The following is a 13,418-nucleotide window of genomic DNA, read 5'->3' on the forward strand; positions in this document are numbered from 1 at the left end:
CCGCCCCCTGGCGGGCACTCCCCATTAACCGGCCGCAGCAGCAGCAGCAGTCCAGGTAGGCGGGAGTGGGGGGCAAGGACGGGGTGGGGGGCAAGGATTGGGTGGGGGGCATTACAGGGGCGGGTCGCAGCCCGAGGGCTGACGAGTGGGCCCCCCCCGCTACGACTCGTACTTAAACGGCTGCGCCCGGGCTCGCGCTACGCAGAGCGCTTCCTGCTCCCGGTATGGAACCGCGACCCAGGAAACTCAGCGACTGCTGTGAGTAGTGGGGGGCAGTGAGAGTAGTGGGGGGTAGTGAGAGTAGTGGGGGGACAGTGAGAGTAGTGGGGGGTAGTGAGAGTAGTGGGGGGCAGTGAGTAGTGGGGGGCAGTGAGAGTAGTGGGGGGCAGTGAGAGTAGTGGGGGGCAGTGAGAGTAGTGGGGGGCAGTGAGTAGTGGGGGGACAGTGAGAGTAGTGGGGGGCAGTGAGAGTAGTGGGGGGCAGTGAGTAGTGGGGGGACAGTGAGAGTAGTGGGGGGCAGTGAGAGTAGTGGGGGGCAGTGAGAGTAGTGGAGGGCAGTGAGTGTAGTGGGGGGCAGTGAGAGTAGTGGGGGGCAGTGAGAGTAGTGGGGGGCAGTGAGAGTAGTGGGGGGACAGTGAGTAGTGGGGGACAGTGAGTAGTGGGGGACAGTGAGTAGTGGGGGGCAGTGAGAGTAGTGGGGGGACGGTGAGTAATGGGGGACAGTGAGAGTAGTGGGGGGACAGTGAGTAGTGGGGGGCAGTGAGAGTAGTGGGGGGCAGTGAGAGTAGTGGGGGGCAGTGAGAGTAGTGGGGGACAGTGAGAGTAGTGGGGGGACAGTGAGTAATGGGGGGCAGTGAGAGTAGTGGGGGGCAGTGAGAGTAGTGGGGGGCAGTGAGAGTAGTGGGACAGTGAGAGTAGTGGGGGGCAGTGAGTAGTGGGGGGACAGTGAGAGTAGTGGGGGGACAGTGAGTAGTGGGGGACAGTGAGTAGTGGGGGGCAGTGAGAGTAGTGGGGGGACAGTGAGTAATGGGGGACAGTGAGAGTAGTGGGGGGCAGTGAGAGTAGTGGAGGGCAGTGAGAGTAGTGGAGGGAAGTGAGAGTAGTGGGGGGACAGTGAGTGGGGCAGGGGATGTAATGGGGGCTAATTGCTGTGGATGTTAAAGTTAACTAATGTTCGTCGGTCGGATAGAGGCTAACCGTGCGCTGTGTTTCCTGCAGGAGCGAGGTGAAGCGGCCGTGTCCATTGGTGAGTCCTGTGATGACCTGGAGGGCATGGCTCTGAGAGGGTATAGTCCGTGCAATAGGCGATTTAAGGGAACTGAGGAATCACTCTACTCAGAGCCCGTGTTTTAACACAAGGTGCTGCACTGCTCGCTGCCAGGGTTTCAATGGAAGTTCATTTGTTCCGTGACAGCCAATGCTGCCGTGAAACTGGCAATGCGACTGGCGAATGAACATCTGTTTGAGTTACGTGACCTGGGATGTTCACCACCGAGAACTCGGGCTCACACCGTTGAGCCGGAACAACCGACAGCTGGGTTTGAACCCAGCTGTCAGCCGCCCCACCACACCAATTGAACCGGGTTCTCAAGTGTAGGGAGTTGATGGTCTCAGCCCGGTAACTAGCGAAGGCGCATTATGGGTTGTGCATTTTTAAACTCGGCTAAATTTCAGCTTTGAGAATTGCAAATACTGTGTCAGCTTGACTGCCCATGCGAGTCGCATGCGTGTGTCGCGAGGCTATGGGAACGTGCGCCCCCTAGTGAGCGATGGCTTTAGTTAACAAGTACTCCGTCTCCTCTGGTGATGGAGCGTGGTGTGGGTGATGATGGAGTATGGTGTGGGTGATGGTGTGTGGGTGATTGTGTGTGGTGTGTGGGTGATGGAGTGTGGTGCGGGTGATGATGGAGTGTGGTGTGGGTGATGGTGGAGTGTGGTGTGGGTGATGGTGGAGTGTGGTGTGGGTGATGGTGGAGTGTGGTGTGGTCATGGTGGAGTGTGGTGTGGGTGATGGTGGAGTGTGGTGTGGGTGATGGAATGTGGTGTGGATGATGGAGTGTGGTGTGGGTGATGATGGAGTGTGGTGTGGATGGTGGAGTGTGGTGCGGGTGATGATGGAGTGTGGTGCGGGTGATGATGGAGTGTGGTGTGGGTGATGATGGAGTGTGGTGTGGGTGATGGTGGAGTGTGGTGTGGGCGATGGTGGAGTGTGGTGCGGGTGATGGTGGAGTGTGGTGTGGGTGATGGTGGAGTGTGGTGTGGGTGATGGTGGAGTGTGGTGTGGGTGATGATGGAGGGTGGTGTGGGTGATGATGGAGTGTGGTGCGGGTGATGGTGGAGTGTGGTGTGGGTGATGGTGGAGTGTGGTGTGGATGATGGTGGAGTGTGGTGTGGGTGATGATGGAGTTTTGTGTGGGTGATGGTGGAGTGTGGTGTGGGTGATGTTGGAGTGTGGTGTAGGTGATGGTGGAGTGTGGTGTGGGTGATGGAGTTTGGCGTGGGTGATGGTGTGTGGGTGATGATGGAGTGTGGTGTGGGTGATGGTGGAGTGTGGTGTGGGTGATGGTGGAGTGTGGTGCGGGTGATGGTGGAGTGTGGTGTGGGTGATGGAGTTTGGCGTGGGTGATGGTGTGTGGGTGATGGTGGAGTGTGGTGTGGGTGATGGTGGAGTGTGGTGTGGGTGATGGTGGAGTGTGGTGCGGGTGATGGTGGAGTGTGGTGTGGGTGGTGGTGTGCACGGTGTCGGAGGAGCGACGCTCACAAAAAAAACGAGCAGAGCGCCGGGCGGTTAAAACGCAGCAGGTTGGCACAGTGGGGATCGCAGTTGGTGCCATCTGCCAGTCATCTCAGTCCGACAACCCATGACACCACCTGAGTCTATTCCGTGACCGAGCATGGCACCACGAAGTGACGTCACCGCCACTTAATGGTGACCAGCGGGTTGTTGGTGTGGGTGATGGTGTGGTGTAGGTGGTCTGGCTAATGGTGTAGGACTGTAGGTGATGCTGTGTGTGGGGTGGGTGGTATGGCTGATGGTGTGTGTGGTGCCTGTGTTCAATCTACATTACGGTCGTGTTGTGGTTGTGTTGTGGATGTTCCACGTGGGAGGTTTGTGGGGTGGGGGCCCCTCCCCTCCCCCGCCCCCTCCCCTAGTCCCTGGCGCAGGGACTCGAGTCCCAACCCGAGGCAGTGACAGGAAACTGCCGCTCCCCCTCCTGCCAGTGCGAGTTTGCGAGTGAGTTAGTGTGTGCGTGTATGTCTGTGTGTCTACATGAGTGTGTGTGTGAGAGAGATTTTGTGTGTCTGTTCGAGTCAACGAAAATATGGCTGTTGACTCTTTATCGACTCGCACAGACACTCGCACAGACAGCAAGCTCACGGGGCAGGCGAGGCTGCGTCGGCTGGCTCATGGAGCCCGCTGGCTCATGTAGCTCGCATGCTCAGCCGCCGCATGCCCAAGCAGCTTCTGATGGGGCTAAAGAGGCGCGGCGCGAGCTCAAGAGAAGATGGGCTGATCTGTGAGTGTGTAAGTGGCACGGGGTAACAAGGCTGATGTGATGTGGTAGGGTTTGGATTCGGAGCTAAGTGGACTTGTCGATGACCGGTACCAGCGGTGTCAAGATCAGTCTCGGTGGAGGAGGTTCGTGAAGGACGCTGTTACTGGGCAGTTGGAGGCAGTCGTCTTCCTGCAGCAATGGAGGGGAGATCAGCGACGCTCACAACAACGAGGGGAGAACTAGGTGACTAAAATGCAGCAAGGTGGCACATTGGGGACCACAGGGAGTACATTTGTCAGTCATCCCAGTAAATTAACCCATTGGACCTGGGTATGTCAGGTGAATTGCCAGCAGCCAGCCTCCCACACCGCATGTAGCCTCGCACAAGCACTGTGCTGACATCCCCGGCATTTAGTGGCGGATAGCGGCTGTTGTAATCGTTTGTGCGTATGTGAATGCCCATGTGAATGCCCATGTGACATGAACACCGGCAGGATAGGGCAGGGCAGAGTGGGGAGCGTGGTGGGAGGACAGTGGGGGGCAAATCGAGTAGCACCCCCACCCTGCACCAGAACCGCTCACCCCCCTCCCTGTGGGGAGGTGTTTCTGGCAAGAGGACGGACGTGGTGTGCCAAGGGTGTGGTGGGTGTGTGATGGTGGTGAAAGGGTTTGTGGGTGAGTGGGGTGTAGCTGGGAAGGTGTGTGGGGTGAGAGAGTGAATATGTGTGTGTGTGTGTGACAGGGTGTGTTTGGTGTTTTGGGGTGTGTGGCGTTTGTTGCGAGTAGGTTTGTGTTGAATGCGTGGGTGAGAGAGTGAGTGGGGTAGTGTGTGTGTGTGTGGCGTGAGAGGGGGTGTTTGGTGTTTTGGGGTGTGCGTTGAATGCGTGGGTGCGGTGTTTGTGGGTGGGTGAGTGAGTGGGGTAGTGTGTGTGTGAGAGGCCCCAACAGGTTGTTAAGGCTATAGGTGGGGGGGTCTTTGTCTTGTGAAGTGAGTGGGATGTGTGTATTGGTGAGTTTTGTCTGAGGACGTCTATGGGTATAGAGCTGTGAATAGCGGGGTGTGTCTGAGTGCAGTCCTCGACACTTCACGTGGCCTGAAGGTGCACATAGCCTGGCACAAGCGTTGTGGTGACGTCAGCGTCACTTAGTGGTGAATGGCGGTTGTTGTTGTTGTTGTGAGAGGACGATGAGTGGTGATAGGGCATGTGTGATGGGGTGTGCGTGGTTGTGATGAGTGATGAGGTGCTTGTGATGAGTGACGAAGTGGGTGGTTGTGACGAGGTTGTTGAGTCTCTGGCAGCGCTCAGTTTTTTACGACTTTGCGTGTTGCGGACACACGCTCGCGCAAAGATGAAGATCCCCTGTGTAGCCTATACACAGGTTGTTGGGGGCAAGTGCTGTGCTGTCAAGAGAGCCCACGTGGAGATTGTAACTGCACACGAGGGGGTGGTGTAGTGATTGAGTGGTACGCATTGCGAGTGCGTGGTGTGGTTGGTGAGCGTGGTGAGTGAGTGTGGGTTGCAGGGCACACGTGCCGCGTGTGTGTAGTCAGGTGTCTACAATCACCCCCGATTCCTGCGTGTAACCAGGTGAGCTCCTCTGAGCTGCCGCGCTGGTACGGAGGAGAGGAGGCCCCTCTACCCGTAGTTGGCCAGGGTAGTTTATCTGCTGCTACTGCTTTCGCAAATGTGGAATGTGGCTTGGGACCCGGCACATAATGACTTGCTCTTGAAATAGTGTCACAGGGCCCACGTTACCCCATACTCATATTGTCAAGGTGGCTACTTTATTATTGCTGTGTCCGGAATATACTGTTACAATTCTGGCGTGTCCGTCCGTGTGTCCGCCAGTTTAACATCATGTTGATATATAATTTGGTATATCGCGTCATTCATGAAATTGCTCTTTAAAACGCTGTAGAATTTGTAATGTGCACAGTTTTTGTATGGAAGCGCGGGAACTCAGAGTCATAAACAGCGCCAATAATTGTCCAAGCTCCATGTTCCTATGTTTGGTCCACTCCACGAACGGGCGTTTATACGCATGGGAGGAAACTGGAGCAGCCAGAGAAACTCTGCGTGTGCGAGGGGGGTAACACTCAATCCCCGTCCAGATGAAATAATAGATATTAATTAACCTGCTTATGACCCACCAACCCTCGCTGTCCTCATAGTGCTGGGTTACAGGCCACGTGCAGCGTAGCCACCGGTGGGCTGTGTCTGTCCACGCGTGTGTCTGTCTGTCTGTGTGTCTGTCTGTCTGTGTGTCTGTCTGTGTGTCTGTCTGTGTGTGTGTCTTCGTGTGTCCGTCTGTCTGTGTGTCTCTGTGTTAATCTGTCTGTGTGTCTGTCTGTGTGTCCGTCTGTCTGTGTGTGTCTGTCTGTGTCTGTGTGTGTGTCCGGCAAAACAACCCCCTACCTTTTTAAATTTTGATTTAAAGCTTTCGTGACTGCAGGGATTCATATTCTTGGTTCTTTCGGTAAAGTCACGTAGAAGGGAAACAATAAAAATATAAAACAATAAAACAATAAAATTGTTATATATTTTTATTGTTTCCCTTCTACGTGACTTTACCAAAAGAACCAAGAATATGAACCCCCTACCTCCTCGCGGTGCCGGACGGACAACTCTGTCGTGGACAGTGCTGTGGGGAGAGGGCCAATTCCGATTGGCCGTCTCCCCTCATGGCGTCTGTGACCACCACAGTGGCTAAACGGGGGCTCTGGATGGGTGCGAGGGGCTGGTAACCCCTCCACCTTCAAAAAATTACCACGAAACCACGACTTAAATATATAACTAATAAGCTTGTGCCGGAGGCCCCGGGGGGACAGGCGTGTATGCCGTCTCCTGGTGAAACCCCAATTGGCGGAGCCAGGAGATTGAATCTCTACCCTCGGGGCTCCTCCAGAAACAATGAAAAGCCACTTTGTGTGGCCACGTGGAATGTTTGAACGCTCACTGCAGAGGAGAGGCTGCCACTCCTCTGTTGGGAGCTGGACCGGTACCGTCTGGATCTCTGTGGCATTCAGGAGGTCCGGTGGACTGGTTCTGGCTCCTGCCACCATGAGGGGTGGAATAGTCCTCTACTCGGGACAGCAGACTGCCAAACAACAGGGTGTGGCTCTTCTTTTGAACAAAATAATGAAGGGTGCGTGGGAGCGTGGCGGTGAGGTGTGGGAAGCTGTAAGCCCCAGGCCACTTTGGGCTCGCCTTCCCATCAACCAGAGGTGAGGAGTGGTGGTCGTGGTTACTTATGCCCCCACCGAAGACGAACATCCGTGGAGGGATGCAGGCAAAGCCAATGAGTGAGATGCCTTCTATGACCTCCTGTCACAGGTGCTGACAAAGTGGCCTCTCGGGATAGAGTCATCTTGTTGGGTGACTTCAATGCCCGAGTTGGTCATGATGCTGGCACCTGGTCTGGAGTGATTGGAGGGCATGGGCCAGATCAGCTCAATAACAACGGTAGGAGGCTGCTAGATTTTTGTGTAGCCCATGGGCTTGTAATTACCAACACGTTGTTCCGGCATCGGCGCATCCACACAACATCATGGATACATGCCAGGTCCAAGCAAGAACATCTGCTGGACTACATAGTGACGGACCAGCGGATGCGAGCCCATGTCCTTGACACCAGGACCTACCGTGGAGCTGATCTGCCCTCTGACCATCGACTAGTTATCTGTAAGATGCGCCTGCCATTCTTCCACTCCGGTGGTGGGTGTACACCCAGGACCCCATTCCAACCTAAAATGGCCTGGTCTCAGCTGATGAAAGTTGCAAGCAAGAATGTCATCATCGCTTGCGGCTGGGGTTGGCATCGTCCCCCACTCCTGATGTCGAGGGTAAATGGGCGAGGTTTAGGACTGTGACTCATGCAGCTTCAATGGCTGCTTTGGGTATGCGGTCCAGACCTCCCCAGAGAACCTGGCTGACAGGGGGTGTTTAGGATAGTTGATAAAAAGCGACAGGCCCACTGTCATCGGCTACAGAATCCCACGTTAGAGAATGAGGAGGCTTACCGCAGCCTTCGCTCGGAGGTTCGGAGAGCCGTGAGGCGCTGCAAGGATGGGTGGTGGTCGCGGGTTGCTGAGGAGATGGAGTCTGCCTCAGTGGCCCGCGATCACAAATCTCTATTTAACTCCATCAAAAAAGTAACCTGCAGCGCCACACCTATTACCATCATTAGGGGAAAAAACGGTGTTCCAATCTCTGACCCCCAGGAACAGGTTTACAGATTTGCTGAGCATTTCTGTGAGGTCCTGGGGGAAGGGAAACCCCTCAGCCAGGAAAACATCATGGCACAAAGTGGGGATGACCCTGCTGAGGCTGCGGTGCCTCAAATATTGGAAGAAGTCACCCCCTGTGAGTGGCTGGCTGAGGTGCCATCTGTTGAGGAAGTACTGAAGGCGATCCGGAGTCTGAGACCAGGAAAGGCACCGGGCAGAGATGATCTCCCAAGCGAAATGCTGAGGGAGGGTGGCGTTTGTGCACATACTGCCCTATATGACATCATAACAACAGTCTGGACCACTGGACGGGTTCCGCAGGATTGGAAGGATGCCCTGGTGGTCCCCCTTTTTAAGAAGGGGGACCGCACAGACTGCAACAACTACAGGGGTATCTCACTCTTCAGTGTGCCGGGAAAGGTCCTGGCAAGGATTTTTCAACATCGCCTTGCCAGGCACGCTGAGGAGAGGCTTGCGGAGCCCCAATACGGTTTCAGGAAAGGGCGGTCCTGCACAGATGCCATATTTTCTATCCGTCTGCTACAGCAGAGGTGTAGGGAATTCCAGCAAGACCTACATCTCTGCTTTATTGACCTGGTCAAGGCCTATGATACGATCAGTAGGCTTGGGCTCTGGGTTGTTCTTCGTGCTTTTGGAGTACCTGACCCTCTGCTCACGATCATTAAGGACCTTCATGATGGTGAGCGGGCCCGGGTAAAACTACGTAGCCGAGAGTCAGAGCATTCCCTGTACACCTTGGGGTGCGACAGGGACGTCATCTGGCTCCCACATTATTTCACATCTATTTTGACCACGTAGTTCGTGATGCCTTCAATAGCTGTACCGGGGGAATCTCCATATGGTACAGATAATGGGAGGCTGATCGATGCCCGGGTGCGGTCAAGGGATGGCTCCCTATTGGTCAACCACGTTATGTATGCCGATGATTTGGTAATAGCTACTCATTCAGAGGAGGAGTTGGAGACGCTGCTGCTGAGACTGGAGCGTGCCACTAAGAGGTGGGGCCTTACCATCAGCCCCACCAAAACTAAGCACCTGCCTGGGTATTTTGTTTCATCGGACACTCCACACACCACAACTCCCAATCGGTGATGGGGCAGTGGTGGAGAGAGTGGAGAGTTTCGCATACCTGGGCAGTGTGCTTATGACCGGCTCCAGTTTAACAGCAGAGGTCTCACTCCGAATCAGTCGAGCGGCAATATCTTTTCATCGGTTGCGTAACGCTGTGTGGAAGCTACCTGGTCTGTTGCTCCGCACTAAGCTTCAGGTCTTCTCGGCCACGGTCATTCCCTCCTCTACGCTTGTGAAACGTGGATGCCCCTAATGGAACAACTTCGCCGGTTAGAAACATTTAGGCTGGCCTGCCTACGATCCATCCTTGGTTTAACCAGGCTGGATTGTGTGAGGAGCTCACAAATCCTTGAAAGATCTGGGCACGGTCCCATCGGTGAGCTCCTCCGGCAGGCAAGGCTGCGTTGGCTGGGTCATGTAGCCCGCATGCCCAGCCACCGCATGCCGAAACAGCTTTTGTTCGGCTGGATCGAGGGGGCTAAACGGGCGCGGCATGGGCTAGAAGAAGAGATGGAGTGATGTGGGACAGGAGGACGTGGAGCTGAGTGGACTTGCCGATGACTGGTACCAGCGGTGTCAAGATCGGCCTCTGTGGAGGAGGCTCGTGAAGGACGCTACTGGGCAGTTGTAGGCAGTCGCCCTCCATCAACAACGGAGGGCGGAGGAGCGACGCTCACAACGGAGGAGCGACGCTCACAACAATGAGCGGAGCGCCAGGTGGCTAAAGCACAGCAGGTTGGCATAGTAGGGGGCACAGGTGGTGCATCAGCCAGTCATCTCAGTCAGTCGACCCGTGGCACCTGGGTCTGCCCCGTGACCTCCTGCCAGCGGGCGTTCGACACTTCACGTGGCCTCAAGGTGCACATGGCCTGGCACAAGCGTCGTGTGGACGTCACTGCCACTTAGTGGCGAATGGCGGTTGTTGTGTTGTTGTGTGTGTGTGTCTGTCTGTCTGTGTGTGTCTGTCTGAGTGTCTGTCTGAGTGTCTCCCAACCTGTTGGAGGCCCCCGCTGGGCCGTGGGAAGAGGTGTCGCAGATCTCTTTGTAGATGCCACTTTTTAAAGATGTTGTAATGTTTAAAGATGTTGTAATGTTTAAAGATGTTGTAATGTTTAAAGATGTTGTAATGTTTAAAGATGTTTTAATGTTTAAAGATGTTGTAATGTTTAAAGATGTTGTAATGTTTAAGGATGTTTTAATGTTTGAAGATGTTATGTTTGAAGATGTTTTAATGTTTAAAGATTTAATGTTTAAAGATGTTGTAATGTTTAAAGATGTTGTAATGTTTAAAGATGTAATGTTTAAAGATGTTGTAATGTTTAAAGATGTTGTAATGTTTAAAGATGTTGTAATGTTTAAAGATGTTGTAATGTTTAAATATGTAATGTTTAAAGATGTTGTAATGTTTAAAGATGTAATGTTTAAAGATGTTGTAATGTTTAAAGATGTTGTAATGTTTAAAGATGTTGTAATGTTTAAAGATGTTTTAATGTTTAAAGATGTTGTAATGTTTAAAGATGTTTTAATGTTTAAAGATGTTGTAATGTTTAAAGATGTTGTCATGTTTAAAGATGTTTTAATGTTTTAAGATGTTTTAATGTTTTAAGATGTTTTAATGTTTAAAGATGTTTTAATGTTTAAAGATGTTGTAATGTTTAAAGATGTTGTAATGTTTAAAGATGTTGTAATGTTTAAAGATGTTGTAATGTTTAAAGATGTTGTAATGTTTAAAGATGTTTTAATGTTTAAAGATTTAATGTTTAAAGATTTAATGTTTAAAGATTTAATGTTTAAAGATGTTGTAATGTTTAAAGATGTTGTCATGTTTAAAGATATATTACTGATGACGGTTGGCGGTGTTCGGAGGGTCCAGCGAGGTTGGAACCGCCGCTCGAAAGCGCTCGCTGCAGGAGGCTCGACACGCCAACCCGACGCCTCTCTCCCAGCTCTGTGCACTTTGTGACGAAATTGGCGAAGATAAACTTTCGTGGTGGGGGGGGGGGACGACGTTTCCCGGCGCTGCCGGTGTCTCCGTTTGCGTGCTGGCGCCTGTACCCCCCCAGCCAGAGGCTCGCTTCACCTCCTCCCAGAGTGCTGGCTTGTTGTGTTTGCCCTGGAGGGGTCTCCTCTGTAACGCGCGGCGTTCTCGCCTCTCATCTGTCAATTACAAAGGGCACCAATTATTCCCCTCAGAGGAACGCCTCACCGAGGCTCCAGGAGTCTCATTCAGGAGAGTTCCACGTCGGGATGTGTGGCCAATTCCGTGACTGAGAGTCGACACCAGCAACAACAATGGCCTGCAATACATCGTTGAACTGCGTCGGGAGTCGAACCTTCAATTATTTGGGGAGAGGCTTAGAGAGAAAGGGGGGGGGGGGGGGTGTGGGCCGGGCGGCGCAGGCAGAGTGGGGGTAACAGGAGAGTGGTGGTCCGCATATAAACATTCAGGAGAGTAAAAAGTTTACAGCCCTTTGCTAATCCACTGCTGGATGATTTCCTCCCCTTGCCGCGTCCAGTCATGCCGATTGTTTGACCATATTACACCACGTTGCTTCGTGCGGGTTGCTGAGGGAGGGTGGCGCCCAGGATCGGTTGCCACTGATGGTAGCCGTGTTCAGTAATCGAACTGGGGAGCCGGCTTGATGGCGGAGTGCACTCACCACTGCACATCACTAAAACTCAGTGATGGGATTAGAATGTGGTGGATCGCTGGGGGGGATCGTGAAGTTGAAGGCGGCTGCCTCGCCCCCTCCCCTCTCCCTGGGCTGCTGGCGTCGCGACAAACTGGGGAGAGAGAGATCTCATGCAGAGAACATAAAACAAAAACAACACCCCCCCCCCTACCATAGCAGCACCCCCTTACCGAGACAGCCCGGCACTCACCCCCCGCATCGGAGAGGATGGAGCCCTCGTTCGGGGTAGGTGGGGCTGCGGGTAAGGGTGGAGGACAGGGTGGGCAGTGATGTTACCACGACCTTTGTGCCAGGCTAGGTGCACTGTCATATATAATTACACACACCCTCCCACACAGACACTCACTGCCCGCAGTGCAGGGATTTGAGCCGTTGCGAATCATGCCGGTTCGTGTGTGTGGTGTGGTGAGGAGTGTCGGTTCGTGTGTGTGGAGTGGTGAGGGTGTAGTGGAGTGGTGAGGGTGTAGTGGAGTGGTGAGGGTGTAGTGGAGTGGTGAGGGTGTGGTGGAGTGGTGAGGGTGTAGTGGAGTGGTGAGGGTGTGGTGGAGTGGTGAGGGTGGAGTGGAGTGGTGTGGGTGTAGTGGAGTGGTGAGGGTGTGTGGAGTGGTGAGGATGTAGTGTAGTGAGGAGGGTGTAGTGGAGTGGTGAGGGTGTGGTGGAGTGGTGAGGGTGTAGTGGAGTGGTGAGGGTGTAGTGGAGTGGTGAGGGTGTGGTGGAGTGGTGAGGGTGTAGTGGAGTGGTGAGGATGTAGTGGAGTGGTGAGGGTGTGTGGAGTGGTGAGGGTGTGTGGAGTGGTGAGGGTGTAGTGGAGTGGTGAGGGTGTAGTGGAGTGGTGAGGGTGTAGTGGAGTGGTGAGGGTGTAGTGGAGTGGTGAGGGTGTGTGGAGTGGTGAGGGTGTAGTGGAGTGGTGAGGGTGTAGTGGAGTGGTGAGGGAGTAGTGGAGTGGTGAGGGAGTAGTGGAGTGGTGAGGGAGTAGTGGAGTGGTGAGGGAGTAGTGGAGTGGTGAGGGAGTAGTGGAGTGGTGAGGGAGTAGTGGAGTGGTGAGGGAGTAGTGGAGTGGTGAGGGAGTAGTGGAGTGGTGAGGGAGTAGTGGAGTGGTGAGGGAGTAGTGGAGTGGTGAGGGAGTAGTGGAGTGGTGAGGGTGTAGTGGAGTGGTGAGGGTGTAGTGGAGTGGTGAGGGTGTAGTGGAGTGGTGAGGGTGTAGTGGAGTGGTGAGGGTGTAGTGGAGTGGTGAGGGTGTAGTGGAGTGGTGAGGGTGTAGTGGAGTGGTGAGGGTGTAGTGGAGTGGTGAGGGTGTAGTGGAGTGGTGAGGGTGTAGTGGTGAGGGTGGAGTGGTGAGGGTGGAGTGGTGAGGGTGGAGTGGTGAGGGTGGAGTGGTGAGGGTGGAGTGGTGAGGGTGGAGTGGTGAGGGTGGAGTGGTGAGGGTGGAGTGGAGTGGTGAGGGTGTGGTGGAGTGGTGGGGGAGTGGTGAGGGTGTAGTGGAGTGGTGAGGGTGTAGTGGAGTGGTGAGGGTGTAGTGGAGTGGTGAGGGTGTGTGGAGTGGTGAGGGTGTAGTGGAGTGGTGAGGGTGTAGTGGAGAGGTGAGGGTGTGGTGGAGTGGTGAGGGTGTGGTGGAGTGGTGAGGGTGTGGTGGTGTGGGTGTAGTGGAGTGGTGAGGGTGTGTGGAGTGGTGAGGATGTAGTGTAGTGAGGAGGGTGTAGTGGAGTGGTGAGGGTGTGGTGGAGTGGTGAGGGTGTAGTGGAGTGGTGAGGGTGTAGTGGAGTGGTGAGGGTGTGGTGGAGTGGTGAGGGTGTAGTGGAGTGGTGAGGATGTAGTGTAGTTATGAGGGTGTAGTGGAGTGGTGAGGGTGTAGTGGAGTGGTGAGGGTGTAGTGGAGAGGGTGTAGTGGTGTGGTGAGGGTGTGTGGAG

The 13,418-nt window shown here is 54.2% G+C and overlaps 1 protein-coding gene across 1 annotated transcript in view; it reads left to right on the forward strand.

Moving 5' to 3' along the window:
* Positions 1-13,418, forward strand: part of LOC116951429 (myocardin-like) — a 45,835-nt gene continuing 32,417 nt past the window's right edge. The window contains exons 1-3 of the mRNA XM_076073679.1: positions 1-55; positions 1,219-1,246; positions 3,355-3,518. Of these exons, the coding sequence (XP_075929794.1) occupies positions 3,409-3,518 (110 nt within the window). The 5' untranslated portion in view covers positions 1-55; positions 1,219-1,246; positions 3,355-3,408. The remainder of the gene's footprint in view (positions 56-1,218; positions 1,247-3,354; positions 3,519-13,418) is intronic.

This window comes from Petromyzon marinus, chromosome 43 (genome assembly GCF_048934315.1).
Source record: "Petromyzon marinus isolate PM22_M1 ecotype Great Lakes invasive population chromosome 43, UKy_Petmar_22M1.pri1.0, whole genome shotgun sequence".
NCBI lineage: Eukaryota > Metazoa > Chordata > Hyperoartia > Petromyzontiformes > Petromyzontidae > Petromyzon > Petromyzon marinus.